This window comes from Notothenia rossii, assembly GCF_949606895.1.
Source record: "Notothenia rossii genome assembly, chromosome: 10".
NCBI classification, from domain to species: domain Eukaryota; kingdom Metazoa; phylum Chordata; class Actinopteri; order Perciformes; family Nototheniidae; genus Notothenia; species Notothenia rossii.
This window is the reverse complement of record NC_136908.1, coordinates 4217899-4242532: the sequence shown is the minus strand read 5'-3', so window position 1 is coordinate 4242532 and position 24634 is coordinate 4217899. Positions and strand designations below refer to the sequence as shown.

At 39.7% G+C, this 24634-nt stretch overlaps 2 protein-coding genes across 3 annotated transcripts in view; one reads left to right on the top strand and one right to left on the bottom strand.

Annotated features, from left to right (window-relative positions):
- Nucleotides 1–4129, top strand: part of col22a1 (collagen, type XXII, alpha 1) — a 44879-nt gene extending 40750 nt beyond the window's left edge. Inside the window, exon 23 of the mRNA XM_079654636.1 lies at nt 129–4129. Within this exon, the coding sequence (XP_079510762.1) occupies nt 129–322 (194 nt within the window). The 3' untranslated portion in view covers nt 323–4129. The remainder of the gene's footprint in view (nt 1–128) is intronic.
- Nucleotides 4130–5215: 1086 nt separating this feature from the next.
- Nucleotides 5216–24634, bottom strand: part of col9a1c (collagen, type IX, alpha 1c) — a 59930-nt gene continuing 40511 nt past the window's right edge. The window contains exons 8-39 of one of the 2 annotated variants that reach the window (XM_079652980.1): nt 23409–23426; nt 22957–23046; nt 22805–22840; nt 20751–20822; nt 20612–20656; nt 20474–20509; nt 20358–20381; nt 20193–20246; nt 19543–19614; nt 18571–18609; nt 18347–18403; nt 16017–16070; nt 15743–15796; nt 15610–15663; nt 15464–15517; nt 15303–15356; nt 15167–15220; nt 15016–15069; nt 14855–14908; nt 13216–13260; nt 13034–13087; nt 12863–12916; nt 12637–12690; nt 12258–12329; nt 12117–12152; nt 11962–12006; nt 11829–11861; nt 10042–10188; nt 9330–9384; nt 9036–9230; nt 7110–7196; nt 5216–5954 (exon numbers count right to left, since the gene is read on the bottom strand). In XM_079652980.1, the coding sequence (XP_079509106.1) occupies nt 5749–5954; nt 7110–7196; nt 9036–9230; nt 9330–9384; nt 10042–10188; nt 11829–11861; nt 11962–12006; nt 12117–12152; nt 12258–12329; nt 12637–12690; nt 12863–12916; nt 13034–13087; nt 13216–13260; nt 14855–14908; nt 15016–15069; nt 15167–15220; nt 15303–15356; nt 15464–15517; nt 15610–15663; nt 15743–15796; nt 16017–16070; nt 18347–18403; nt 18571–18609; nt 19543–19614; nt 20193–20246; nt 20358–20381; nt 20474–20509; nt 20612–20656; nt 20751–20822; nt 22805–22840; nt 22957–23046; nt 23409–23426 (2058 nt within the window). In that variant the 3' untranslated portion in view covers nt 5216–5748. The remainder of the gene's footprint in view (nt 5955–7109; nt 7197–9035; nt 9231–9329; nt 9385–10041; nt 10189–11828; nt 11862–11961; nt 12007–12116; nt 12153–12257; nt 12330–12636; nt 12691–12862; nt 12917–13033; nt 13088–13215; nt 13261–14854; nt 14909–15015; nt 15070–15166; nt 15221–15302; nt 15357–15463; nt 15518–15609; nt 15664–15742; nt 15797–16016; nt 16071–18346; nt 18404–18570; nt 18610–19542; nt 19615–20192; nt 20247–20357; nt 20382–20473; nt 20510–20611; nt 20657–20750; nt 20823–22804; nt 22841–22956; nt 23047–23408; nt 23427–24634) is intronic. The other variant, XM_079652981.1, reaches the window with a different exon arrangement.

The window sequence follows — 24634 nt, the reverse complement described above, 5'->3', positions numbered from 1 at the left end:
AGAGAATCCGCACTTTGGAAACAACAGCCAATCAGAGACAGGTTCTGTATATATCTGAGACCTATAACATATTGAAAACAGTATGATAGGGGACCTTTAAGTCACAATTGTTCTTCTTCCTCCTTCAGGTCCAGCCGGTCTGCCTGGTTACGGTAAAGATGGAAGCCCAGGACAGGGAGGGACCCAGGGAGAGCCAGGGAACCCCGGACCTCATGGTCCAACTGGTCCTTCAGGTCCTACTGGCCAATGTGACCCCACCCAGTGTGCCTACTACGCCAGCCTGGCACAAAGACCCCACACTAAAAATGTCAAGGGGACTTAAGTAAGAAGAGTCACCAAAGAGCGGCTGTATTTATGAACTTGGTCAGAATCAAGAACTTTTTCAAGATAACCTCAGTACGGAGGGCTGAAGCAATATGTGCTGCCGGGCAGATTCTTAGTTTTGTTTGTTTTTGGTAAGGGGGATTAAGCATCAAGAGACTTTTACACATTTCATATGGGGGTAAGCAGGTGTTTCACTACCATGCTTCATGTAGGGAGATAACGATGATGAAACTCCCTCCTCCTAAACCCCATGTCAGGAGGTAAGATTCGGGAGTCTGATATTGTAGCGTTACTTCAGTAATCATGTTCAAAAAAAGTTCAGCTTTTCTTCGATTTCTTGCAGGATAATGTCTGCACCATGGGTTTTTTCTTTCTCTGCCTTACACCACTTTGCACCAGTTACCATTCACACCCACTGTCCTACATTTAAGCAATAGTTGTCGGTTACTGCTCACTAAATTGATCTCTATTGGTAATTACTCAGCCAGGGGAAATATCTGCTCGATTGTCGTTGATGACGAAGGGGGAGGACAGACTGACTCAAATTTTAAAATAGTGATTTTGTGTAGGAGTGTTAACGAGTTAGTGTCAAGAGTGATGGATGACCACTTTTACTCACTTCTTGCTTCCAAGCATCTAGCAGCGATCTTATTTGACTCGTGGGAAATGTAATTTACTTTTACAAAAACAACCACTCTCTTTTTAAAATCTGAATGTAGCTGCAATGAGCATCACATATTGCCTCTGTCACAACTCAAACATTAAATCCTTAGAAACGTTTTTTGGAGAGATTTGCAGGCTTTGGTTTCATAAGTCAATTGATTTGCCTTAAGTAAACACAGCACTCAACCCACTCTATAAATCATATTGTGTGATTTCTGTATTACTTAAAGGTAGATTTGAAGTGAAAGTCATTTGAATGTGCTTGAATTAAGTGCGAGATGGTTATAAAATGATATTTTTGCTTTATTCAGCTCACCCGCATAGTTACGTTCAGAAAGAAAGACAGAAGTTGACACAGAAAAACCTGTCTTTGTTAGATGTGTGCCCCTATGGTTAATGAAGTGGCTCGGGTCTTTCTCTTTCTGCGGGCGCATAGACCGGAGCAGTAAACAGCTTTTGAGGAGGTGGTATAATTGAAGCCTTTGTTCACCTTTCTTGAAAAGCTGCTTGTTTCTCAGCGCTTTCTCTAAATGTGTCACTTCCTTTTGGTCCGGTGAGGCTTATTAAGTGCCTGAGCTGTATACACTTTGCTTTGTTTTGTTTTTTGTCCCTGGAACCTAAAATTGGAGAGTTGCATCCTATGAATCTTGATGACCGCCAGACCCTTTGTGCTAATCTTTTGAAAGATGTTTGGCCTTTTTGTCCCTCATGGACCAATTACACTTCTCCCCAAATCTCACTTGTGCTGCTCGTCTAAAACGATTGAATATCCTCTTCGATTATAAGGAACTACAACCATAATAGCAAAAGTGATACGAGGGATCCAAGAAGATAATATGGACATTTTATAACTTTTCACGACAAACAGTATTATAACAGGTAAAAGTGTATCTTTATATTGGACACACATACTCATTTGTACTTGCACAAGTTTACTAAATGTAAGGTCACCAATAAAAAAGTGAAGTTACTCTGAAACAACTTAGTTTTTAAGATGTTGGTAAGGTGTTTTTGCTGCAATTTGTTGAGTTAAAGGTGGGGTAGGTCATTTTGGAGAAACCGGCTCGAGTGCGCTAGAATTTGAAAATACACAACCGGAAGAAATCTGCTACTTCCTTACAGAGCCCCTCCTCCAACACACACGAACGCGCACATGACCAATGAGGGCACGAGATAAGTTTGTGCACAGATGGAAGGCTGACAGGCAGGTAGGCCATCCAGTTACTTTAGCCGGCTCAGATGATTGGTCGTGCTTTTTACAGCGCCACGGCTTCCACAGATGACATTTTTCTATGGATTTTTTGTCAAAGCTCTTGAGATATTCATTGCTATCGGGATGTTAAGAGCATTCCATGGAATATAACAAAAAGTGTATCTCGAGCCGGTTTCTCAAACTTACCTACCCCACCTTTTAAAGCTAGGCTATGTTGAGGAAGAAATATCTTACAAAAAAAGTTGAAATCAGGAGCAATAAAATGAAACCTTACAAAAGTTGGTACACTCAAGGGTTTTGGAGAAGGAGAAGCCTGGTGCGGGACACCATCAGCTAATGGTGGTTAATAGAGTGCCACAGTGACGCGTCCTAAAACCAGGAAGTAAGTTAGCATGTTACCACTTCCAGTTCCTTTTCTCCATAGGGTTTAGGAAAATATCTGAACTCAGGTCTGTGGTTGAAACACATTGAAGAGACGGATCACGTTTTGTTCTACATTAAATCCATCAGCAGTGACCCCACTGGTGATTTCTGAAGAGTGGACGTGTCTGAAAAACGATGGTTGTTACCAAGTGGCTGAATAGGACTACAGAAGTTGTGGAGGCCGTTGTACGTCATTACGCCGAACACGTAAACACTCCTGCTTGAAAGCAAGTCCCTGTCTCCTGCAGACTGTTCAAACAAACGCTTCAACTCGTACCATTTAGAATCTGTGTGTTTGAATATGGATCTGAAGTTGGCGTGACGTTGAAGCAGCGACCCTGCTGTAGTTCCTTTATAGCATAACGTTAGCATTTAGCTTCTGGCGACTAGATTTATGATTACAAAATTATAAAAATAGGGTAGACATGTGGAGATTATCCGGCTGAACAAAACGTGATCCGTCTCTTAAATGTGTTTCAACCACAGACCTTATTTCCAGCTATTTTCCAAAATCCCACGGAGAAATTGCATTGCTTTTTGACGAAGGAACCGGAAAGAGTTTACTTCCGGGTTTTAGGACGCGTCACTGTGGCACTCTATAAAAGCTAATGTTAGCTAATAGTGGCTAAAACAAGCTTATCTTAGCTAACATTAGCTTTTAAAGACTAGCTCATGGTGGCTAATAAAAGCTTATCTTAGCTCATGTAAAGGCTAGTTGTAGCTCCTGCTGGCTAATAAAAGCTAGTGTTAGCTCAGTATGGCTAATAAAAGCTATTATTAGCTCATGGTGGCTTGTAGATGCCAATGTAAGCAAAACGTTGAATTTAACATTTATAATTATCAGGTTTATCCCCAGGTGGATGTTTTTTTAACATTTTGAGCAGCTCTGCCTCTTAGAAATGTCCTTTTTATCTTCAAATGTTTGTAGCTACAGCTAAATAAATGTGTCTCATGGAAGTGTTAATGAGCTGCTTTAAATGCAATGTACACAATTACAGTCACTTCAGAATCAGTGTGCGTTCTTAAATGTGTGATTAGAATAAGTTACCTGCTCTGTCAATGGTATCATATCATGTAATATATAGTAGCTTCTTTGTCAATAGTTTCTTATTGAACAATTTAAACCGTATCAGTATTGCCCTTTTTTTTGGTTGTGTAAATGCTTGTAACAGTGACCAATAGACTGTGTGTTATTGGGAGGGATGGTAAGATGCACACGTCCAGCTTCAAATGTTGTAATACATATAAGCCAAACATCTTTAAATTAGCATATTCTAGCTAGTTTAACGTTTTTTTTAAGTTACATCGCTAAATTATTCATGATTTGAACCATTAAAATGTGTTTTAACACATAAGCCAAACTGTATTAACCTATTTTTTCAAACCCTATTGTCCTTCTGATTGGTGCTAAAATATGTTGGAGTGGTAGCATATTGTAAGTATTTGAAAGACACATGTACTGTACTGTATAATAAAGACTGGAAAGGATTCATTTTATAATACAAACTTTGCTTGGTGTGTTTGACAGCTTGTCTCAACGTTGTTTGGAAGCCTCTGCTCGGTTCTGTCCATTTTCATGAATCAATCACCTGTCTTCTGGCAAATCAAATTTCATGAACCTCGTGAACCCTTTTTACCGATGCACACAACTTCAAATCCCCTGGCGCGGAGCCACGGTAGAATCTATTAAATCAAAGTGATGTCCTTGGGACGCCGGTACGCTAACTCTGTCCCGCAGCTTGCTAAAGGTCATGTTTGATCTGTGTGTGTGTCTGTGTGGCAGACAGAGGTAGGGATGATGTTGTCTGTCCTTTGTCACCAGGCAACAGTGAAATGTCCTCATGAATCCAGATTATATCCATAACAACCCAGGCACCTTGTTTCCAATACAACCAGGAAGTTAATCGATTATCCATTCTTTGGTGACACTAAAAGTGAATATTTGTAACTAAATGATATCACTGTGAAACTTCCTCAGTTGATTACTTACATTTAGACAATTGTTTTTTGCATTACACGTTTTCTGAAATGTATTGTTTAAATATGCAAATAAGGAGATATCTTCATCTCATTAGCATCAGGACAAAAATCAGGTAATTGGATTCCTATTTTCTGTTTTTGACATTTATGTTCCAGTAAAAGGTTATCACAGGGGAAATGTTGGCTTTACAAAAAAAGAAAAGTGAAATGTTAATAGGAACAGACCTCCAGAATATTGATGGCAAGAAACTGGAACGTTTAGTGTCTGTAAATGCTACTGAAGTGGAGATGATTTGAGAAAATGAACTTTAACGATATGTTTTGTAACGATCCTTAAATGTTGCAAACCCCTACATGCACGGGAACATCCGGTATCTTTTATTTGTAGCAATAGAAGCATAATCTAATGCTAACTGTTGGTGGATTTAGGAGAAATCTATGTACGCAAACTGACAACGTTAGTGACAATAAATACCTAAATGTGTATTTTGGATGCCGTCGAATAGTGACTCATTAATACGTGCATATATTTGAATGTTAGTAGCTGCAGCTGCTCGAAGATGTTCTGCTTCGTTGAATGGAAACGGGGATAAAAACAGGAGTGTGCCACCCTTCCAAAACATATCACTTTATTACATCGCTTGAAACAATAAATGACAAAATCAGGCAAAAGGAAATGATCGTAAATTAAAAAGCTCCTTGTTGGATATCTCAGCTCCGCACTTGAAGGGACATTTTAGATGTTTGTTTTGGAAACAGACTCAGAACATAGTTCCACTTTACCAAATCCTGTTTGTAGAAGCGATGTGTTTCAGGGAGCTTATTCGAGGAATGCAAAAGTATATTCATAAGAGACAATCAGAGAGGATGTAGCTTTAAAATACTTTACAAATACATGATATTGGTTTTTCTGAAGACTCGTGGGGTGTCTGTCAAACAAGTTGCTTTGGCGTCAGTAGCAGCTTTCTTTCAACATGTGATAAAATGTCTTTACAGTATTCTACAATTGTGCCTTGTCTCTGTTTCCCTTTGCGTCTCTGAGCTCCACGGTTCAGATGGAGACTTTGAGGGGCTTCTAAAAGATCTTCTGAAGAAGCCCTGGTCACTGCAGGATGAGATCTGGAGTGTGTCTCGGTGGTGATGTCTCATGGTTTTCTGTAGCTGGCGGACTTCTTTCCACTGACCATGTAGAACGGGGGAATAGACCTGCTGATACAGGTGGAAGGGTCACAAAGCCCCTGAGGCCCTGAAGGCCCTCTTGGACCGGAGGCTCCTGGGACTCCGGGGTTTCCCGTCTCACCGCGTTGTCCTTCTTTGCCGTCCTTTCCAACGCCAGGAACGCCTGCTGCACCTGAGAAGAAGAGACATCGGACATTTTTAAGAGAAAGTGAAATATTACTTGCGAGTGAAGCTTATGAATATAATAAAGAAAGGTGTAGTCTGTCGCATTCACTTTTCAAATTAATATATTAAGACTTTTTTTCAACATTGTATATTATTACTCGACAATAAAAACATTTCAACCTAGTATGATTTTTTTCTCAAGATACTATACTATAAAAAACTTTTCAACATAGTATACTATGATATTTTCCAAAGCAGTATACTTGGTACCACTTTACAATAAGACTACCCTTATAAAGGGTTTATAATTAGGTTATTAATTAGGTTTTAAACACTTTATTAATCATTAAGAACCATTTATAAACCAGTTCTAACATCTTTTCATACGTCAACACAGGCTCACTATTTGGCAGGATGACTAAGTCTTATATTAGCTACATAGCGTACTTCGTCTTCCTCATCAGCCAACATCCTTGGTATCTGTTGTTCGCTGAGTTTCTACTGTAGGCTATTTTTATTATATTATATATATTTTTTTGTATTATATGTACAGCCCTTTGGCTCGACCAAAAATCGTTTATAAATGTGCTATATAAATAAAACTTGATTTGAGTTGATTCCCCCCCATCCATCTTGATGTTTCTTGGCATCTCTTTATGACCATTTATTTACGAGTTACTAACATTTATAGTTGCCAAAAGGGAGCCTTATTGTAAAGTGTAAAACACATTCCCATTTATTAATGAGTTACTACCATTTCTAATACGGCTTAGCAGTACAGACAAATGTGGGCTCACTATTTGGCAAGCAACCGGTCACAGTCGCCCTGTTTATAAAAGCTTATTAAAGATTTATAAAATGTTCACAGCCTAATTAATAACTGAATTACAAACTATTCGTAAACCCTTTATAAGGGTAGTGTTATTGTAAAGTGGTACCGTATACTTAAATATACTTTTTTGGGTTTTTTTTGAAAAACTATACAGTGACATTTTTCAAAATGTTGCCAATAGTATAGTTGGTAGGCTATACTTTTTTGGAACATTTTATTCTATGACCTTTTTTCAAAATTCTAAAATAAGACTTTTTGGTCACTTTGTATGCATGCAGTATCATTATAGTAGATATTTGTGCTTTCCAAATGACATGAATGCATCCTCACCTTGTGCACCTGGCTCTCCGGTGCTTCCTTTGATTCCCACACCGTCCTCTCCCTTGACTCCATTAGCTCCCTTTTCCCCAGAGTCACCTGCAGGACACAACGTCACAAAGATGACCCACAAACTAAAGCTGCAATGAAATGAGTAGGCATGCTGTTTCCAGTTCTGAAGGGAGGTAATGAGGAAACGTAATATCTCCACTCTGATCTTTCAGAGAACCATTGATTGTATTATGATATGAGTGTTTCCTTTCCATCTGCTGTGGCGGTGTGAAGACAAAAGTCGAACTCTTGATTTTGAAGGCTTCGCTTCATTTCCTGCCCCTGTGTTCTCTGTATGAGTTCTGGATGCTCTCCAGGAACATAAGAGAAAGGAAAACGCTATCACAGCGGCACAGCTTATCTTTCCCACTGCTGGTGAAACTCACGCTGTATTTCCAAAACACTTTTGCTCAATTGTGCTGAAATAAGCAGTTCTACTTATCTCACAGCTGGCTTGGATACATTTTTGGGTAACACTTTATATTAAGGTACACATATTCGCCATCAACTAGTTGTTAATTAACATGCATGGTGTGTATTAGTAAAAATACATGAATGAATCGAGGGACAGAGGATACTAAGCTCTTTACTTTGTTTACAGTGTTGCCAACTCCATAGTAAGGACAGTAGCTATTGGCTGTCCGAAAAGTCACCAGAAGTCCCTAAATGACGTCATCGCCTAATTTGCATATCATGTAGGCCTAATGGCGGTAAAAAAAAAGTTCCCCCTTCAAGGATCAAAACTTAAAACCACCAAAGTAAATCCAGATGACAGTAGATCAGAAATGTCTCTATTAGACTAAGTAGAAATAGTTTTAATAGTTTTTAGTAGAAATCTCCAATAAATGGCTTCAACCACCAACCACCAGTTTTTCCTCAATAACCCACTAATTAGTGCTTATTTGTTGCAAGTAAGGAAGTTGTTGTTCATGAGTTTGGGTCTTAATATGCGCTGCTCAATATGGGCCCAATAAGGCAGCAGTACCACAAGAATAGTAATTCTCTCATAATAACACTTAACAAAAATGATCTATTCTTATGGAACAAGACATGAAACTAATGAAGCTCAGCGCAAGTTCAACCAGGAAGACCTTCTTTACTCATTCATTTACTATCTCAATAAGTGATCGGGGGCGTCACTCCCCAGCTTAACCAATCACTTCGCTCTATTCTCACGAGCCTATCATAGCACTCCGCTAAACCTTTTAAATCTGCTCTCCCTCTGACAGCTGTCATTTCAGGTGACTCGACGCAACCCTCCTCCACCCCTTTTCACCTCCTGTCCCTCTGAATCCAGGGTCAAGCTAAGCCCCTCCCCTTCAGACCGACCCCAACTATCCATTCACCACCACCAGGGTCAAGCTAAGCCCCTCCCCTTCAGACCGACCCCAGCTATCCATTCACCACCACCAGTGTCAAGCTAAGCCCCTCCCCTTCAGACCGAACGCAACTATCCATTCACCACCACCAGGGTCAAGCTAAGCCCCTCCCCTTCAGACCGAACCCAACCATCCATTCACCACCACCAGGGTCAAGCTAAGCCCCTCCCCTTCAGACCGACCCCAACTATCCATTCACCACCACCAGGGTCAATCTAAGCCCCTCCCCTTCAGACCGACCCCAACTATCCATTCACCACCACCAGGGTCAAGCTAAGCCCCTCCCTTTCAGACCGAACCCAACTATCCATTCACCACCACCAGGGTCAAGCTAAGCCCCTCCCTTTCAGACCGACCCCAGCTATCCATTCACCACCACCAGGGTCAAGCTAAGCCCCTCCCCTTCAGACCGAACCCAACTATCCATTCACCAGCACCAGGGTCAAGCTAAGCCACTCCCCTTCAGACCGACCCCAACTATCCATTCACCACCACCAGGGTCACTGACCTGTCTTGCCTGGCATGCCTGGAAGTCCAAAGAAGCCTGGATGACCTTTGGCCCCTGCTGGCCCCGGGGCCCCTGCTGCTCCTGATGGTCCTGCTTGTCCTTCTGGTCCAGAGGCTCCTACAGGTCCAGGAGTCCCAGGGGCACCAAGGGCTGAGGGCCTCTTCAGCATCTCCCTCATGAACTCTGCTAGTTGCTCTACAGAGACACAACAGAACCAGGAATGCATTTTCATTACCATGGGCTGAATACGAGGGATGATCTGGATTTAATGAATGAATGTGAACATGTATGCACCTTCAACGACGACTGAGCACATTTCCCGAAGCTTGTCATCGTTCACTTTAGGGCCCTGTGAGTGGATGAATGAATGAATGGATGAACACTGCAAAGCCTAACATGCTATGAATTCATTTTTAATAACAATTATATTGCAAACAACTTTATGACATTTCATAACATTTCTTGTAACTATAACATATGATGAAATGTTTCATGATACGATATCTTATTATACTATATTATGAAAGTATGAATGGACATTTTATACATCATAATATGTTTTACCCATATTTACTATAGCATGGTGTTTTTAGGACACACTGACGTTGTAGTTTTTGTTATAATTCTCTTATAATGCGCTGGAATATAATCGATATTTTATCATTTATATATCATATTAGGTCAATATTGTGACATCCTATATACTAGGATTTGTGTAAACCTTTTTTATAACAGGCTAGCAGGTTAGCTTGTCTAGTCACTCCCAACAAATGATTGGATCGGATTGGAAAAATAGTTAATCAAATATTAACAATATAGTTTTGACACAAAAAGTGACCCAAGTCTATTTATTGTTTCTTTAAGAAGCCATCATGTTTAAATTCACCCTCTTAGCTTAGCCTGTTAGCATGTTGACATTGACTTATTTGCACCATGTACACCTGCCCTTGATGAGAATGTATTTGCAGTTTAATATGCAAATAGTGTTTTCAATTATAACACTTACAGGTACACCCCTGGGTCCTGGGGTTCCAGGAAGACCTTGTTCTCCATCCAGTCCTCGGGACCCCATTGGACCGGATAAACCCCCGTGACCCGTCTGACCCGGCCTGCCTTCGTCTCCGGTAGCTCCTCGTGTGCCTTTGTCGCCACGCTTCAGGTGGAAAAACAACATTTAGATCCCATTCAGAGGAAACTACAAGTCTGAAGGTTAGGATTTGTTCACATGCAATGTAGGTTGCTTCCAGAGAGGGCAAACGTACACACTTCCTTTACTCAAGTAGAAGTACAGATACTTGTGTTTAAAAATACTCTGGTGAAAGTAGAAGTACTGACTAAACTTATTTACTCAAGTCAAAGTAAAGAGGCTTTGAAATGTACTTCAGTAAAAAGTACCCATAACTAGCAGCTGTTTTAAAGAGTACCTGACCTCCCTTTATATTAATAGAACAATAATGTCATTGTTAGCTAATGAATGTTTCCATGGTGACCAACGGCAACATGACAACGTTTTCATTGGTCCCTCTTCTTTAGAGAAGACCAGGAAATGATGGATACACGGATCGTGTTCAAATCAATAGGCACGCAATGACTCTAAATAATAATGATCACGCCACCAAACACACATTCAGACTAAAGGAACCAGCTGTTTGGAAAATGTGAGAAGTAGAAAGTACAGGTATTTGTGTTCAACATGTGAGAAGTAGAAAGTACAGGTATTTGAGTTCAAAATGTAAGAAGTAGAAAGTACAGGTATTAGTGTTCAACATGTAAGAAGTAGAAAGTACAGGTATTTGAGTTCAACATGTGAGAAGTAGAAAGTACAGGTATTTGAGTTCAACATGTGAGAAGTAGAAAGTACAGGTATTTGAGTTCAACATGTGAGAAGTAGAAAGTACAGGTATTTGAGTTCAACATGTGAGAAGTAGAAAGTACAGGTATTTGTGTTCAACATGTGAGAAGTAGAAAGTACAGGTATTTGAGTTCAACATGTAAGAAGTAGAAAGTACAGGTATTTGAGTTCAACATGTAAGAAGTAGAAAGTACAGGTATTTGTGTTCAACATGTAAGAAGTAGAAAGTACAGGTATTTGTGTTCAAAGTGTAAGAAGTAGAAAGTACAGGTATTTGTGTTCAACATGTAAGAAGTAGAAAGTACAGGTATTTGTGTTCAACATGTGAGAAGTAGAAAGTACAGGTATTTGAGTTCAACATGTAAGAAGTAGAAAGTACAGGTATTTGAGTTCAACATGTAAGAAGTAGAAAGTACAGGTATTTGAGTTCAACATGTGAGAAGTAGAAAGTACAGGTATTTGAGTTCAACATGTAAGAAGTAGAAAGTACAGGTATTTGAGTTCAACATGTAAGAAGTAGAAAGTACAGGTATTTGAGTTCAACATGTAAGAAGTAGAAAGTACAGGTATTTGAGTTCAACATGTGAGAAGTAGAAAGTACAGGTATTTGAGTTCAACATGTAAGAAGTAGAAAGTACAGGTATTTGTGTTCAACATGTGAGAAGTAGAAAGTACAGGTGTTTGTGTTCAACATGTAAGAAGTAGAAAGTACAGGTGTTTGGGTTCAACATGTAAGAAGTCAAAGTAAAAAGTCGTCAGAAAAATGTACTGAAGTACAGTAACGAAGTATTTGTACTCCACTACTTCCCACTTCTGGTCGCTTCAAATCCATTTTGTTACAGAGCTAGGTAAGGATCAATTTCTATGTGAAAAGATACTCAGGCAACAGTTAAGTAAACAGTAATGTAAGAAGAGTACAGAGTGTAGTTGTATTTGTATACCTCTCCTTTGAGTCCAGTGATACCAGGAGGGCCCTGAAAACACACACATATTGGTTTAAAATCCTCTCAAGGACATGTTGACGCATTTGAACACACATGATGAGATCTGAAAACACCGATTAGCTTCACACACCTGGTCTCCCTTTATCCCGAGTGCTCCTGCCAGTCCTGTGTCTCCCTGTGCACAAAAAACGTAATGAGTCTGTCATTTGCGGACCAGTGTAATCGCTGGAAAAGTGTCACTCAAAAACACAAATCAAAATAAATGCAGATTATAATGGCTCTTACCAAACTTCCCTTCGGTCCCATTGGTCCCATATCCCCCTAGAGAACACATGAAAACACATTATGCACTTCAACTACTCAAACACTTCATTTTTGATATTTGAATATTATACCATAACATCGGTAAAAAGGGATTGTTCTAACCTGATCACCTTTGTGTCCAGTGTGACCCTTCAGTCCTCTGTCCCCCATGTCACCTTTATCTCCTTTGTCTCCCTGGAAATACAGAGTTGTTCATATGCATATTCTACACGTTGATATTTTCCGGTTTCTTTTTTCTATAATTTACTTTAAATCGGATTAGATTAGACATGTATTGATCCCAACGTAGGAAATTGTTCAGTCAAAACAGCATGTTAACAAGGCATTGGACTCAACACATACAAAAGTTAACAGATAATACACATATCAACAGGACAAATGTATATATCCATCGTTGTTAACTGCTTTGTAAAGTATTTTGGTTAATGAAAGTTACCCTCAACATTTCTGTTTGTGGAACATTATATCAATCATTTCTCACCACGATGCCTGGAGGACCCTCAGCCCCGAGTGGGCCTTGTTTCCCGGTTTCACCCTGGAAATATATAATCAATAGAGTTAAAGCATCGACTACAGTTTACTTTTGGACTTGAAATGTATGCATTTAAAAGCTTTAAAAAGAGTGCAACTAAAATCAACGAAACACCGAATTCAAAATAACTGAAACCTTAAAATATCCTGAAGCTGAAAAGTAAACATGAACTCACAGTGGATCCTTTCTCTCCAGTGTTCCCATCTTCTCCATTATCTCCAGGCTCTCCCTTTATGGAAACACATGTTGGGTTTGAACATACGACTGGCAGCACACGCATGAATAAAGAATGATTGTAATGATTGTAATGAAAGAGTGAGCAGATAATAAAAACGGATCATCTCACAATCTTTCCAGGAAGTCCAACTGGCCCGACGGCACCCTCGGCTCCGATGTCACCCTAAAACAAAACAGGGATCGTGTTCAAATGTCTCTCCGCTCAACGTTAGTGTCTAACGGTGCGGGAAGGGCATTCTGGATGCACATTGTGGACATGCTTCGTTAAAAAGAGGTGATGAGTCCAATTACCTTTGCACCAGCGGGTCCTGCTACTCCCTGCTTCCCTGGCAGACCCTATAGGAACACGACATAATAAATAAATAGGATTTACTAATACATTTATACGGTATTTTTAAAAGTAAGGTCAATAAAGTATAGAAATCTGGAATATTTAATCGTTTTTTTTGTTATTTATTTTTCTACTCAATGTGTATTCCTGTTACCTGTGACTTTTATTGTATATATTATTTTATGTATTTGTATTATTATAATTTGTTCAGTGACCATGACCTAATGGGGTAGGGGTGGGGATAGGGCATGGGTATTTTTCTTTTCTCTAACAAACAAATTGTCCTTTACTTTGTATAATGTGCTGAAAGTGTAATGTCAGCAAAAAAACAAATAAAAATACGTTTTATTTTTGAAACACCACGGCAGCCTTACTAGTTGCTCTGAGTATTAATGTTGCTAAAATCAATGTTTTAAGTGTTATTTACAGAACATGAAATGTAGATGTCAGGGTTGGGGACAGCTACTTCTCAATAGAAAGTACCCTATAAATGATGTTTTTGTATATATTAAGTTTACCACTATATCATTTAAAGCCTTTTGTTTAAATAGACCATAACATATTCTTAGTAAATATCTATGTCTGAATACTTTATTGTTTTGTTAAATAGTTGTTCTTGTTGTGGGACTGTGGCCCATATACTAATGCTGCCTATTAGCCATATTATAAGGTGACCAGATTTTAAAAATGAAAACCGGGGACATTTTGAGTTTTGCGGTCAATATGTCATTAACATATCCAATTTTCTTCACTGTTAAAGAAAAAAGGGGGACAATTCTGGTTGAATGTAATTCGAACATTTGAACTGTTGGATACAAACAGAAGGAAGATAGCTCATATATGAGACTTCAAAGGTCTTTTATTTTGAAACTCTACATCAGATTGTCCTGATTCTCTCTGAGTGATTAGATGGGGTGTCCTATATTTGTTATTGACCGAGTAATCGCTTTTATTTTGAAGGCAGTTTTTACAAGCCTCTACCCTAATGCATAGGATGTTCGCGCACCGCAATACAACGTGCGGGCTGGCTTGACTGTGTTTTCCGAAGTGGGGGCTGGCATGAACACAGTCTGTTTACCCAGCTTTTCCTGACATGAAACGTTTTATTTCACGTTGCCATATGTTTTTAACGTATATTAAAAAACGGGGACATTTCCGGGGACAGTTTCAACCGGGGACAGGCCAATACAAACGGGGACTGTCCCCGGAAAACGGGGACGTCTGGTCACCCTACCATATTAGAGATATCATTATCAACAGTTTTTTTGTTGTAAACAGTGCTAATGCCAATTTTCAAAGTTGTAATTAAGATTCGATAGATCTGGTGTTTTTAAAAGCTCCATTATCTCTGGCTTTCACCGTACTAATACCTCAACCAGTTCTATAATCATCCAAATAACATGCTTGCTAACATGCTTGCTAACATGCTAATACACTTCACAGACGTGTTTTGTGCTCTTTGGCACCCCCTCTGGTGATAAGCTGTAATTGCAGGTTTTTTTATTCTGGCATACATGTTTACACAGGACTTTTTGAAGGTTCTCACATTTAACTTTATGATATAAAAACAACAATGAAAGAATATGAAGTCAGACTTACAGGAATACCCACAATCCCCCTGAGACCGACAGTCCCAGCAGTACCAGCTTCTCCCTGTTGAGAACATTGTATGCATCGCAATTAATAATAATTGGTGTTAGATGAAAAAATATATCTGGCCGTCAAACACTTTTCTACTTTTCTAAAAGTTGCATAATAACCTTGGCTCCATCAACTCCAGGAATACCATCAATGCCATCTTTTCCAGACCCTCCCTGTAAATTCACAGCACACGTTAGACTTCAAATACATTTTAAACAATGCTGTACTAAACAATACAATTATTGAATCCAATCCAATCAGTGTACTCACAACGTCTCCTTTTTCTCCCACAAGACCCCGCTCTCCTTGAGCTCCCACAGCTCCCTAATCAATTAAAAAATGTTCTTAATCATTAAAATCTTTCCAATAATAATTTGCAATAATATCCACAAAGAAAGAAACTTACATCCTCGCCCTTAGGTCCCTCCAAACCCTGACGACCACGGATTCCCTCCACACCCTAACAGAGGACAGATCAGACGCACATCGGAGAATTAGATTTCAATATATCCAACTATTTTGCTTTTAGAATAAATGCCAATCAGCAGAAGAAACTAAGTCGCTTACAGGAGCTCCAGGTGGGCCAGTAGGTCCTTGGACACCATTGAAGCCAGGAGGTCCCTTTGAACAGAAATATATGTATATCAGTATCTAGTAAATATCATCTTTATTTGTAAAAAGCATGGTTTAGTAGGAACTGAGGTTTAACATACTCTGTCTCCCTTTTCTCCCAGGGTTCCAGGGAATCCAATGGGTCCTCTTACGCCCTACAATGACAATAAATAATTAAATATATATAAATATACATTCTGTAAAACACCTTGTGTCTGTCTGAGGTGTCCTTACGTCATCTCCCATGCGACCGGGTGGCCCCTGAGGACCTGCCTCTCCATCTGTTCCCTGTGCAAACAAGAACAAATTAATTAAATTGTGAGAACAGAGATAATCAGATTGAGCCGTATGTTTGCTGCCAGGTTGTATTAGGTATCCATCTTCCATACATATGAGCAATTACTGGAACCCACACAGCAGTTTGTTTTACAGAGAGATGGTGTCAAAAGGAAAATTGGATATTAGGAATAAACATCATTTGTTGTCTAGATGATTATCTGTTACGTACCATCTCTCCAGGAATCCCATCCTTTCCAGGCTCACCAGGCAAACCTGTGTATCCCTGAAGGCAACAATCAAATGCATTCATATTGTTGAACAATTGTAACACACATATTATATTTCTATATCTATTCTGAAAACTGTATCATAAAGTTTCCCTATTGGCTTCATAATGTTTTCCTCTTTTACCATAATATCTAACAAGACTAATACAGCCACACTTCTGCACTGGAAAACATGCAGCTCCAAAAACAAGTTAATATATTATAAAAACAAGGTATTTTCACTTTTAATAAATGAACAAATCTGTCTTGGTAAGGTCTCTTGAAGTAAAGATGGGATATTTAGATACATGAGATCTTCTATTTAGCTGGGAAAACTTGTTTTGAACTATTTGACCAGAATTAGAGACATTGTTACAAATAAAGCCAGAAATGATTAGAAGTTTTCTGTTTTCTGTTATTTTCCTATAAAATAAGGTGTTTTTTTAATTAAGAGACTTTGACCTAAAGATGCTTAAGAAGCATTTTCTAAAAACAAGTCTTAAAGGTCCCATGTCATGGCCATTTCTACTGATCGTAATTCCATTGTTGAGGTCTACGAGAATAGATTTATATTGTGCAATTTTCCAAAATCACTTTGGTTTCTCAAACAGCATCTCTGTATCTTATGTGTATTCACTCTCTGTCCTACATGGCTTGTTGGAGCTCCTGCCCCCCCCCCCTCCCTAGGAGCCCAGTGGCCGTCTGCGAGACAGCGAAACCCAGCCCGAACACACACACACACCCGCAGCCTGGCTGTGAGTTTGTGTGTGTGCTCACACACCGACTCACAGACTCACAACTGAGAAAAGATTGAGTGTGTGTGAGGACGTAACGGCTTCACGGATTGGTCCATTTTGACCAATCCACGGAGGGGTCGCCGTTACGTCACTTGGTTCCCGGAAGAAAAATATTGAAAAAGAGAAATGTCCAACGAGGCGTTCTGGGGCAGCATAGACAGGTCTCCTCTGTGTTAGAGTTTTACTCCCTACAGGGTCTACTTTGAGGGCTTGTGACTCTGCAGACCGTTTACATGCAGAAAAAGCTTCATAACACACAAGGGGACGGGTCATAACCAGAAAAGCATGAAATGGGAGCTTTAAGTTATTCGGTTTTATATCAAGTGTAGAGACAGATTCCTAACTAGAAATTAGACAAATATACCTGGCAAGATTTTGAATGTTTGCAGTGTGTGAGGCTATTATTAGAACCAGCTGTGTTTCAAACTGATTGCTAACGTCAGCATGCTAACAATGTTGCTAATAACAATGTTTGCATGATAATGTTTAAGCGCTGGCCATGTTTAACACCTGAGATCATGCTGTAAGAGGGCTCACATTTGCGTATTAGCAGGAGATTTGATGAGGCTGATGGGAATGAGTTTGCCAGCATTAAACTATCGGACAAAATTAGATTTGGATGGGATGATAATTACAATCACTTATGAACCACTAGAGTGTGGCAGTGTGTGTATCTGAAGAAACCCTCCTGCCGTGTCCCTGTGTTTTCAGTTTTTCCGTCTTATTTTGCTGTGTCAGAGACCTGGCAACCTCTCAACATAGCAACCAGGCTTAAGCGTGCACCCTAAGATGTTGCTGTGTCAAATACAAATAACGGAAACAGCATCAATGAAAGGCAAATACAAGAGGAAAAATGACAAGGGATCATCAAAGTTATAATAATTAATTGTATTGGAACCATAAAGGTCTGGAAAAGATCTAACGACAATCCATCGAATAGTTAACATATATTAGATATTTCAGTCGAGAAAAAAAGTTACAATTTGCAACGTACAATAAAAATACAACGTTAAACAGGTATTCGGTAAAACCGTTGTTATGCAGTTCATAAACAGCAACGATTTTACCTCACAAAGCTACTTGTTTTAAACAAATTATTATATTAATATTGAATTTGTTGATGATGTCCAAGTATACTTTGTGCTGATCAATTCCAGAACACAACGGCTTTAATATCTCGCCTTGTTAGCATCGGGTAGCTAATAAAAGTTTAATCTTCGACAGATTATTGACAATCGGATCTATTTTGGCAGAGGCTTGTTGTTGATCTCCACACGGGGAAATGAGTACCTCCATTTAATAACCGAAGCCTGCTCAAATGTGAAGCTACTCGTACTATAAATAGTAACCAGAACACTTCTGAAACCAACATCTTGTCACGTTGCATTAGATTATTGCAAGTCATGTGACCCTTGTGAATCCCACAGAGGGAAGAGTACCCAAAACTGTAACTAAATAAAACTAAATATGAAGTCTTATTTTTTGACATTCCTCACCTTCAGACCAGGTAGCCCAGCCAATCCCTGAGGGCCAGCGGGGCAGGCAGCTGGACACTAGGAAGGACAGATGGGACAGATATATATTCAGACACTTTACAAACATGGCCGCTGCAGAGTCTCTTAACTTCAATGACTATCTACTCAGAAATGTAATGTCACCAATCCAATTGCCATGCATCCAGGAAACATTTGGCAGTGTGAAAAGAGATGAAAACACTCACGGGATCCCCTCTCTCCTCAATGCCGGCACCAGGCGCTCCCTAAAACACAGCAGAGTGACATCTAAAACAGCCTCTCGGAGGTTTAGATGTGAAAAATAAATACACCAGCAGAAATTCCCAGAGAGTGAGAAGAGTGAGAAGAGACTGCAGCATGCAACGTCACCATAACCATGGAAGTCTGAGCCAAAGGAGAATTATTTAGGGCCCAAATAGAGATGGGTAATCAGTATGAGATTACACCTGTTCAGTATGAGATTACACCTATTCAGTATGAGATTACACCTGTTCAGTATGAGATTACACCTATTCAGTATGAGATTACACCTATTCAGTCTGAGATTACACCTATTCAGTCTGAGATTACACCTATTCAGTCTGAGATTACACCTGTTCAGTATGAGATTACACCTATTCAGTATGAGATTACACCTGTTCAGTATGAGATTACACCTGTTCAGTATGAGATTACACCTATTCAGTCTGAGATTACACCTATTCAGTCTGAGATTACACCTATTCAGTCTGAGATTACACCTGTTCAGTATGAGATTACACCTGTTCAGTATGAGATTACACCTGTTCAGTATGAGATTACACCTGTTCAGTATGAGATTACACCTGTTCAGTATGAGATTACACCTGTTCAGTATGAGATTACACCTATTCAGTATGAGATTACACCTGTTCAGTATGAGATTACACCTGTTCAGTATGAGATTACACCTATTCAGTCAATATTGAGTTTGTTTCTGACATTGAGTGAAAGAAACTAATCATAATTGTTCCCAAATATCGATGTGGTGTTAAAATATATTTGTCATTGTTTGTGTCCTATTCAAACATATCATAAAGGCTCTTACATATGGAAGATACAAAATGCCTGAATACATTTTGTAATATGTGTATTGTTTGAATTATATGCAAAAGATATTAGTACATGTAAGTAAAAGAGGGGTTAGTTGTGGTCCATACCGCTGGCCCTGGTGGACCAGGAGGGCCAGGAAGCCCTGAGGTGCCGGATGATCCTTTGGCTCCAGGTGAACCCTGCAGGTACAGGAGATCTTATCAGAACATTTGATATACAGCATGTCACTTATAAGCGTTTAGTATTCGACCAAGACCAAAATCAGTCAAATCCAATAAATAGTTTTAAAAAGAAACCTAAACTCATATGTTTGACATTTTGCTATGTCGTTGTTTTCCAGTGAAAGTAAAAATCAATGGTTATAATAAATGTGAAAGCAGTATTTCAGTGCTGTAGTGTAGCTAGTCAAGCTGTTCCAAACTATTCATAATGTCAGTGGTGCAAAATAACAGTTGCAGCACTAAAATAAAAGTTATGGGTTTAGTCGGCCAGCTACTAATTAAAAAAAAACACACTAAAAATGAAACAAATATTAACATGCAAAATAAACGCTCAATTAAAATGCCCCAGATGTGTAAAGGCTTTTAAATGTACAATGTTTCCCTCAGAAAGTCTGTGGAATAGAAATGTAAAGTGGCATATAATGGAATTACTTAATGTACATGAACTTTATTAAGAAAAATACTGGAGTAAGCTACTTTTGACTCTTTCAACTCGGCACATATAAACATTTATTCAAACTTTTGGTTTGTCTCACCTCAGGCCCGATGTTTCCTTCGTCTCCGGGGATTCCTGGTTTCCCTGCTGGTCCCTGCCAGAATCAGACACACAGCATTTATTACAGTAAGACGTCCATTTTGTAAGCCATCTATTAGCATTTCAACAATTAGCATTTCATCAATGTTTGAGAGTAAACACATACGGTGGGTCCTTCACTTGATGGGCCCTGCGAATAAACAGAAAAAAGACGATTGGTAACTTCGTCATAGTCACATAATCCTAATGTGTGTTGCTTTAATAAGATATATTTCTACTTACAGGAGGCCCTTCGGGTCCAGGAAAGCCAGGAAGTCCCTGTAATCAGTAGATTAAAACATCAGTCACATGTTCTATGGATGCAAAAAAGGATAATCCCAATAAATGAATGTTTTCAGAGGGATATAAACGGTTACTGACTCTCTCGCCAACAGGCGCTCTGGGACCCATTGGACCAGAAGAACCCTGCAGACGAAAAACACACGATCACATACAGACAGACAGTACTGGCAGATATGATAAAGAGTGTGTGTGAGTGGATGAAGGTGATGTTTCCTACACCAATTCCTTGAAGGCCAGGAAGCCCTCTCTGTCCAGGAAGACCGACCTCCCCCTTCTCCCCTTTGCTGCCCTGGGAAACAGAAACAACAGAAGTCAAACAGCTTAATCTTGTTTCCTGGATCTCTCTGCATCGTTGCTAAGATACACAGAGGCAGTTACAGTCAACATTTAATCAATGAAAGACCAGCCACTCCTGTTGTTTCTTAGATCAACGACAAACAAAGTACTGTGAGGCTATCGAGATAAATCGTGGGTTTGATAGGAAAGGGACAAAAATAAAGAACCAAGGCACCGGTAAACAGTTCGCCTCTACTTGACACCCAGGTATCATCAGTTATTAAAACATTTTGGGTATCTTATGTATCATTGTTAATACATTTTGTGGAGTCATTTATGTGCCAGTCTGCGAGTTAGCGTGTAAGAATAATTACTTTAGAAGAAATGTATTATTCAGTACAGTACATTGACCGTCCTGGGGGCAAAGTTCACGCAGAAAAGACGGTCAGATCTCCAAGCTGGATCCCATGTCTTTTCAATTGAGAGAGTTCAAGGACAAAAAGTCCTGATACCTAGATAATCTGTTTCCTTCACCAGATTTCCATTTTCTTTTTCGTTGACACAAACATTAGATGTCTGAAGCTGAAGACCGACTAGAAGTCAACACATGGCTTGAAACTGTTGCTTCTCACAATAACAAAGTACTGTTGCTTTCTAGTTGGCAAACATTGTCTGAATAGGCAGCCTTCATCTTTCTCTGGTAATTTCTGGGACTTTGCGTCAATCAATTTCGAGATATTGCAAAAGACGGATACAAGAGGAAGTCCAGATATTCCATAGAGATGTTTCCACAGGACTAAACGTTGTCCATCGTTGCAAAAGGGTTGCTTTGTAAAGTTTTACGGCCCGTCCACACAGCAGCGTTAAAAAAATCTTGAAAATCTTGGAGGTGGGCGTGTCTGAAAGCTTGGGGATTTGTTGCGAGCAACGCGACCAACAACCAATCACATGAATATCCCGCTCCCGACATACAAAGCAAAAAACCCCGGTTCTTCTCCACTATTGTAAACTTTTGTCAGGGGGAAGGGCGATGATGAACATTTATGAGATGAATGTCTATGGTGCTATTTTATGCTACATTCCATGCTGGCTAAAGATACTGTCTATGCTTGCTAGCAATGTTTAAACAAAGTAAACTGGATATAAAATCCCCAAACAGGCAAAAACCTACCAGTTTCACCCACTGTCTCTGCCACCTCCCTCCACGCCTGGTTCCTCCGGGTTGTATCCCGGTAAGTTATTAGCGACTGGTCATAAAGAACCGGGTGATTTGCTACAGCAATAACTCATTTCTCCTCCATTTTCAGGAATATAGAAAATGATCTGCGGTCTGGCTCTCCCAGCTTGCACGCGGTTTGATTGGCTAGCGCTTGTACTGTCAGATTTGCATAAACGAGATTGGCTGACGCTTCCACCTCAGCTTCAAAAGTTGAACATTGCTCAACTTTTGAATCCTGAAAATCCTGGAAATCCTGGAAATCTTCTCTTCGCTTCCCCACAATGCAGTTCGGAGAAAAGCGAGGCAAAGTGACATCACCCCCATTCAAAGTCAATGGGCAGAGAAGCGTTGGAAGATTTTTTTAACACTGCTGTGTGGACGGGCCGTTTTTAGGTAAATACGCACATTATATATACACTTAGAATATTTAAACTCTGCGTCAGTGTCAAGATGGTTTCTCTGTTAACCTACAGCCACTGAGGCCTGACACCAGAATGAAGGACGCTTGATTTTGAACTAAAAGAGCTTCTGATGTTTTACTCCATGACCTAATCCGTTACCATCCGAGGGTTGAAATCTTTGTTTCATGTCGACTTAGTACAGTATGATCTTATATTCTGATTTCAAGCTTCACGAATCATTACGTCTGCCAGGTTCAGATCAGGTTTAAGTTGGATTTCGGCCATTTTATGTACAAGTCAAATTGTCTTGGACTTATCAGTTTGTATGTGTGTTGCATGCTTTACCACAGACGTAAAGTGACATTTCATACTTACAGTAGCACCTGGAGTACCAGTAGAACCTGGAAGGCCCTGAAGAGACAAATAAAACATCATAGTTACAGAAAGCAGAGCCACAGAGAGGACTTGCTCTATGGTAATAAAAATGATTTGTAGAAATAAAGAGAACGATTCAGGAGGTAACTTACATCTCTTCCATCTCTGCCGTTCTCTCCTCCGGGCCCTCGGGGGCCTTCTGGGCCAGTAACTCCAGGGGGTCCTTGGATGGATCTGTCAGGCTGTGTGTGGGGAAAACCAGTCAGCAAATGATAGTGAAATGACTAAATAACAACAACCATTAATATAGCTTTTAATCAAATTCGAGGAATCAGGCTATAATACATATCATTTAAGTTAGGGGGTCAATTTATTTGAGTAATGTTAATATTAATATTCATAAAGTGCATTTTTCTATCTACAGACTGCAGGCGTGTTTCTAATTTCAAACATCTCAGATATAATTCAATATATCTGCTCCCGTCAAAACAGCAAACAAGCACAACCACCATTATAAATTAGGTTCAGAACAAAGCAATTAGGCAACCAAAGCACTGAAGTAGATTATAAAGCAAAAAGAAAGTAGGAGTAGATAAATAAATACCTCAGCATTGGCATACATCTGAAGAAGCAAGAGAGATCAGATAAAGGGAGAGTTAGTGAAAGTAGTCACACCACCCTCACCACCAAAAGTGTCAGCCGAAGCCTTTTCATGTTCATACAGTAGTAGTGAGTAAATCATGCTGTCATTTGAATATACAGCCCATAGTACCAACACTCCTCGTGTACAGAACCACCTCGCAGCTTGATGCAGGGATGTTAGCCTGAAATCTAATAGAGCGCACCAGGAGATATTACTTTCTATAGTGGGAAGGAACATTTGCATATTGATACAAGTGATTGAATAAAAACAAAGTAGCTGATTCTGATTAATTGCTCTGCAGACGATAAACAAAATGAGATATGAGACAGCAGAGTGGCATTTTCATTATAGACTGCACATATTTCTCTCAGGCGGGAATCTCATTAATTGTGCAAAAACCTCGGAAAAGTGACAGATCATATTTAGTCATGAAGGCCATAAACCGTACCTTACACAAGGCATGGATGTTTTTATCATAAATGTTTCGACATAGTAAAGATATTTGAGCTATCTGGAGGTTTATGAACCTCATAAAGGCAACATGTAGATGAGAAAGAAACCGGAGGGAAATAAGAGAACAACTGAAGCTAGCCTACAGCTAACGTCTGAACATTTGGTGTATTTCAACCCAGTCTCACGGCATTTCGTGTTATAGTCACGGAATTAATTTAATCTATTGATTCGTGTTCACCAACACGATTTCCCCCTTTTTTTCGTGTCACACAGAACAATTTTAAAAGCAATGTATTTCTATTGGTAGTATTGTAACAGACTGGTTATAATGTTGATGTTTGATGTGTTTGTTGTTCAGAGTTTGTTTGCATTTTACAGAGTGTCAGTGAACGTGCCACTGTTTTGATGGACGGTTCTTGTGACCTATAGCTGTGGGTTTGGGTGGGAGAGTGTTGTCTGGTTGGTTGGGGCTGGAAGAGGGAGGTTCCTGGGGAGAGGGACAAGGGAAGCTAGGAGAGAGCTAGCGGGAGACGTGAAGGAGTATGAGAATACTACAGGGTTAGTGGATTGTTTTGGCGTGGTTATGGCCAACAGTAACCTGTGATCTCTACAATAAACTCCTGGATAAAGGACAAACTAAGCCTCCCTGTGTTCCTGTAGCGAGACGCTACAGTATGTTTCGTGCATGCACCACGTATTTTTGTCCGGTCGGGTTTTGGAATACCAGAAGCTGT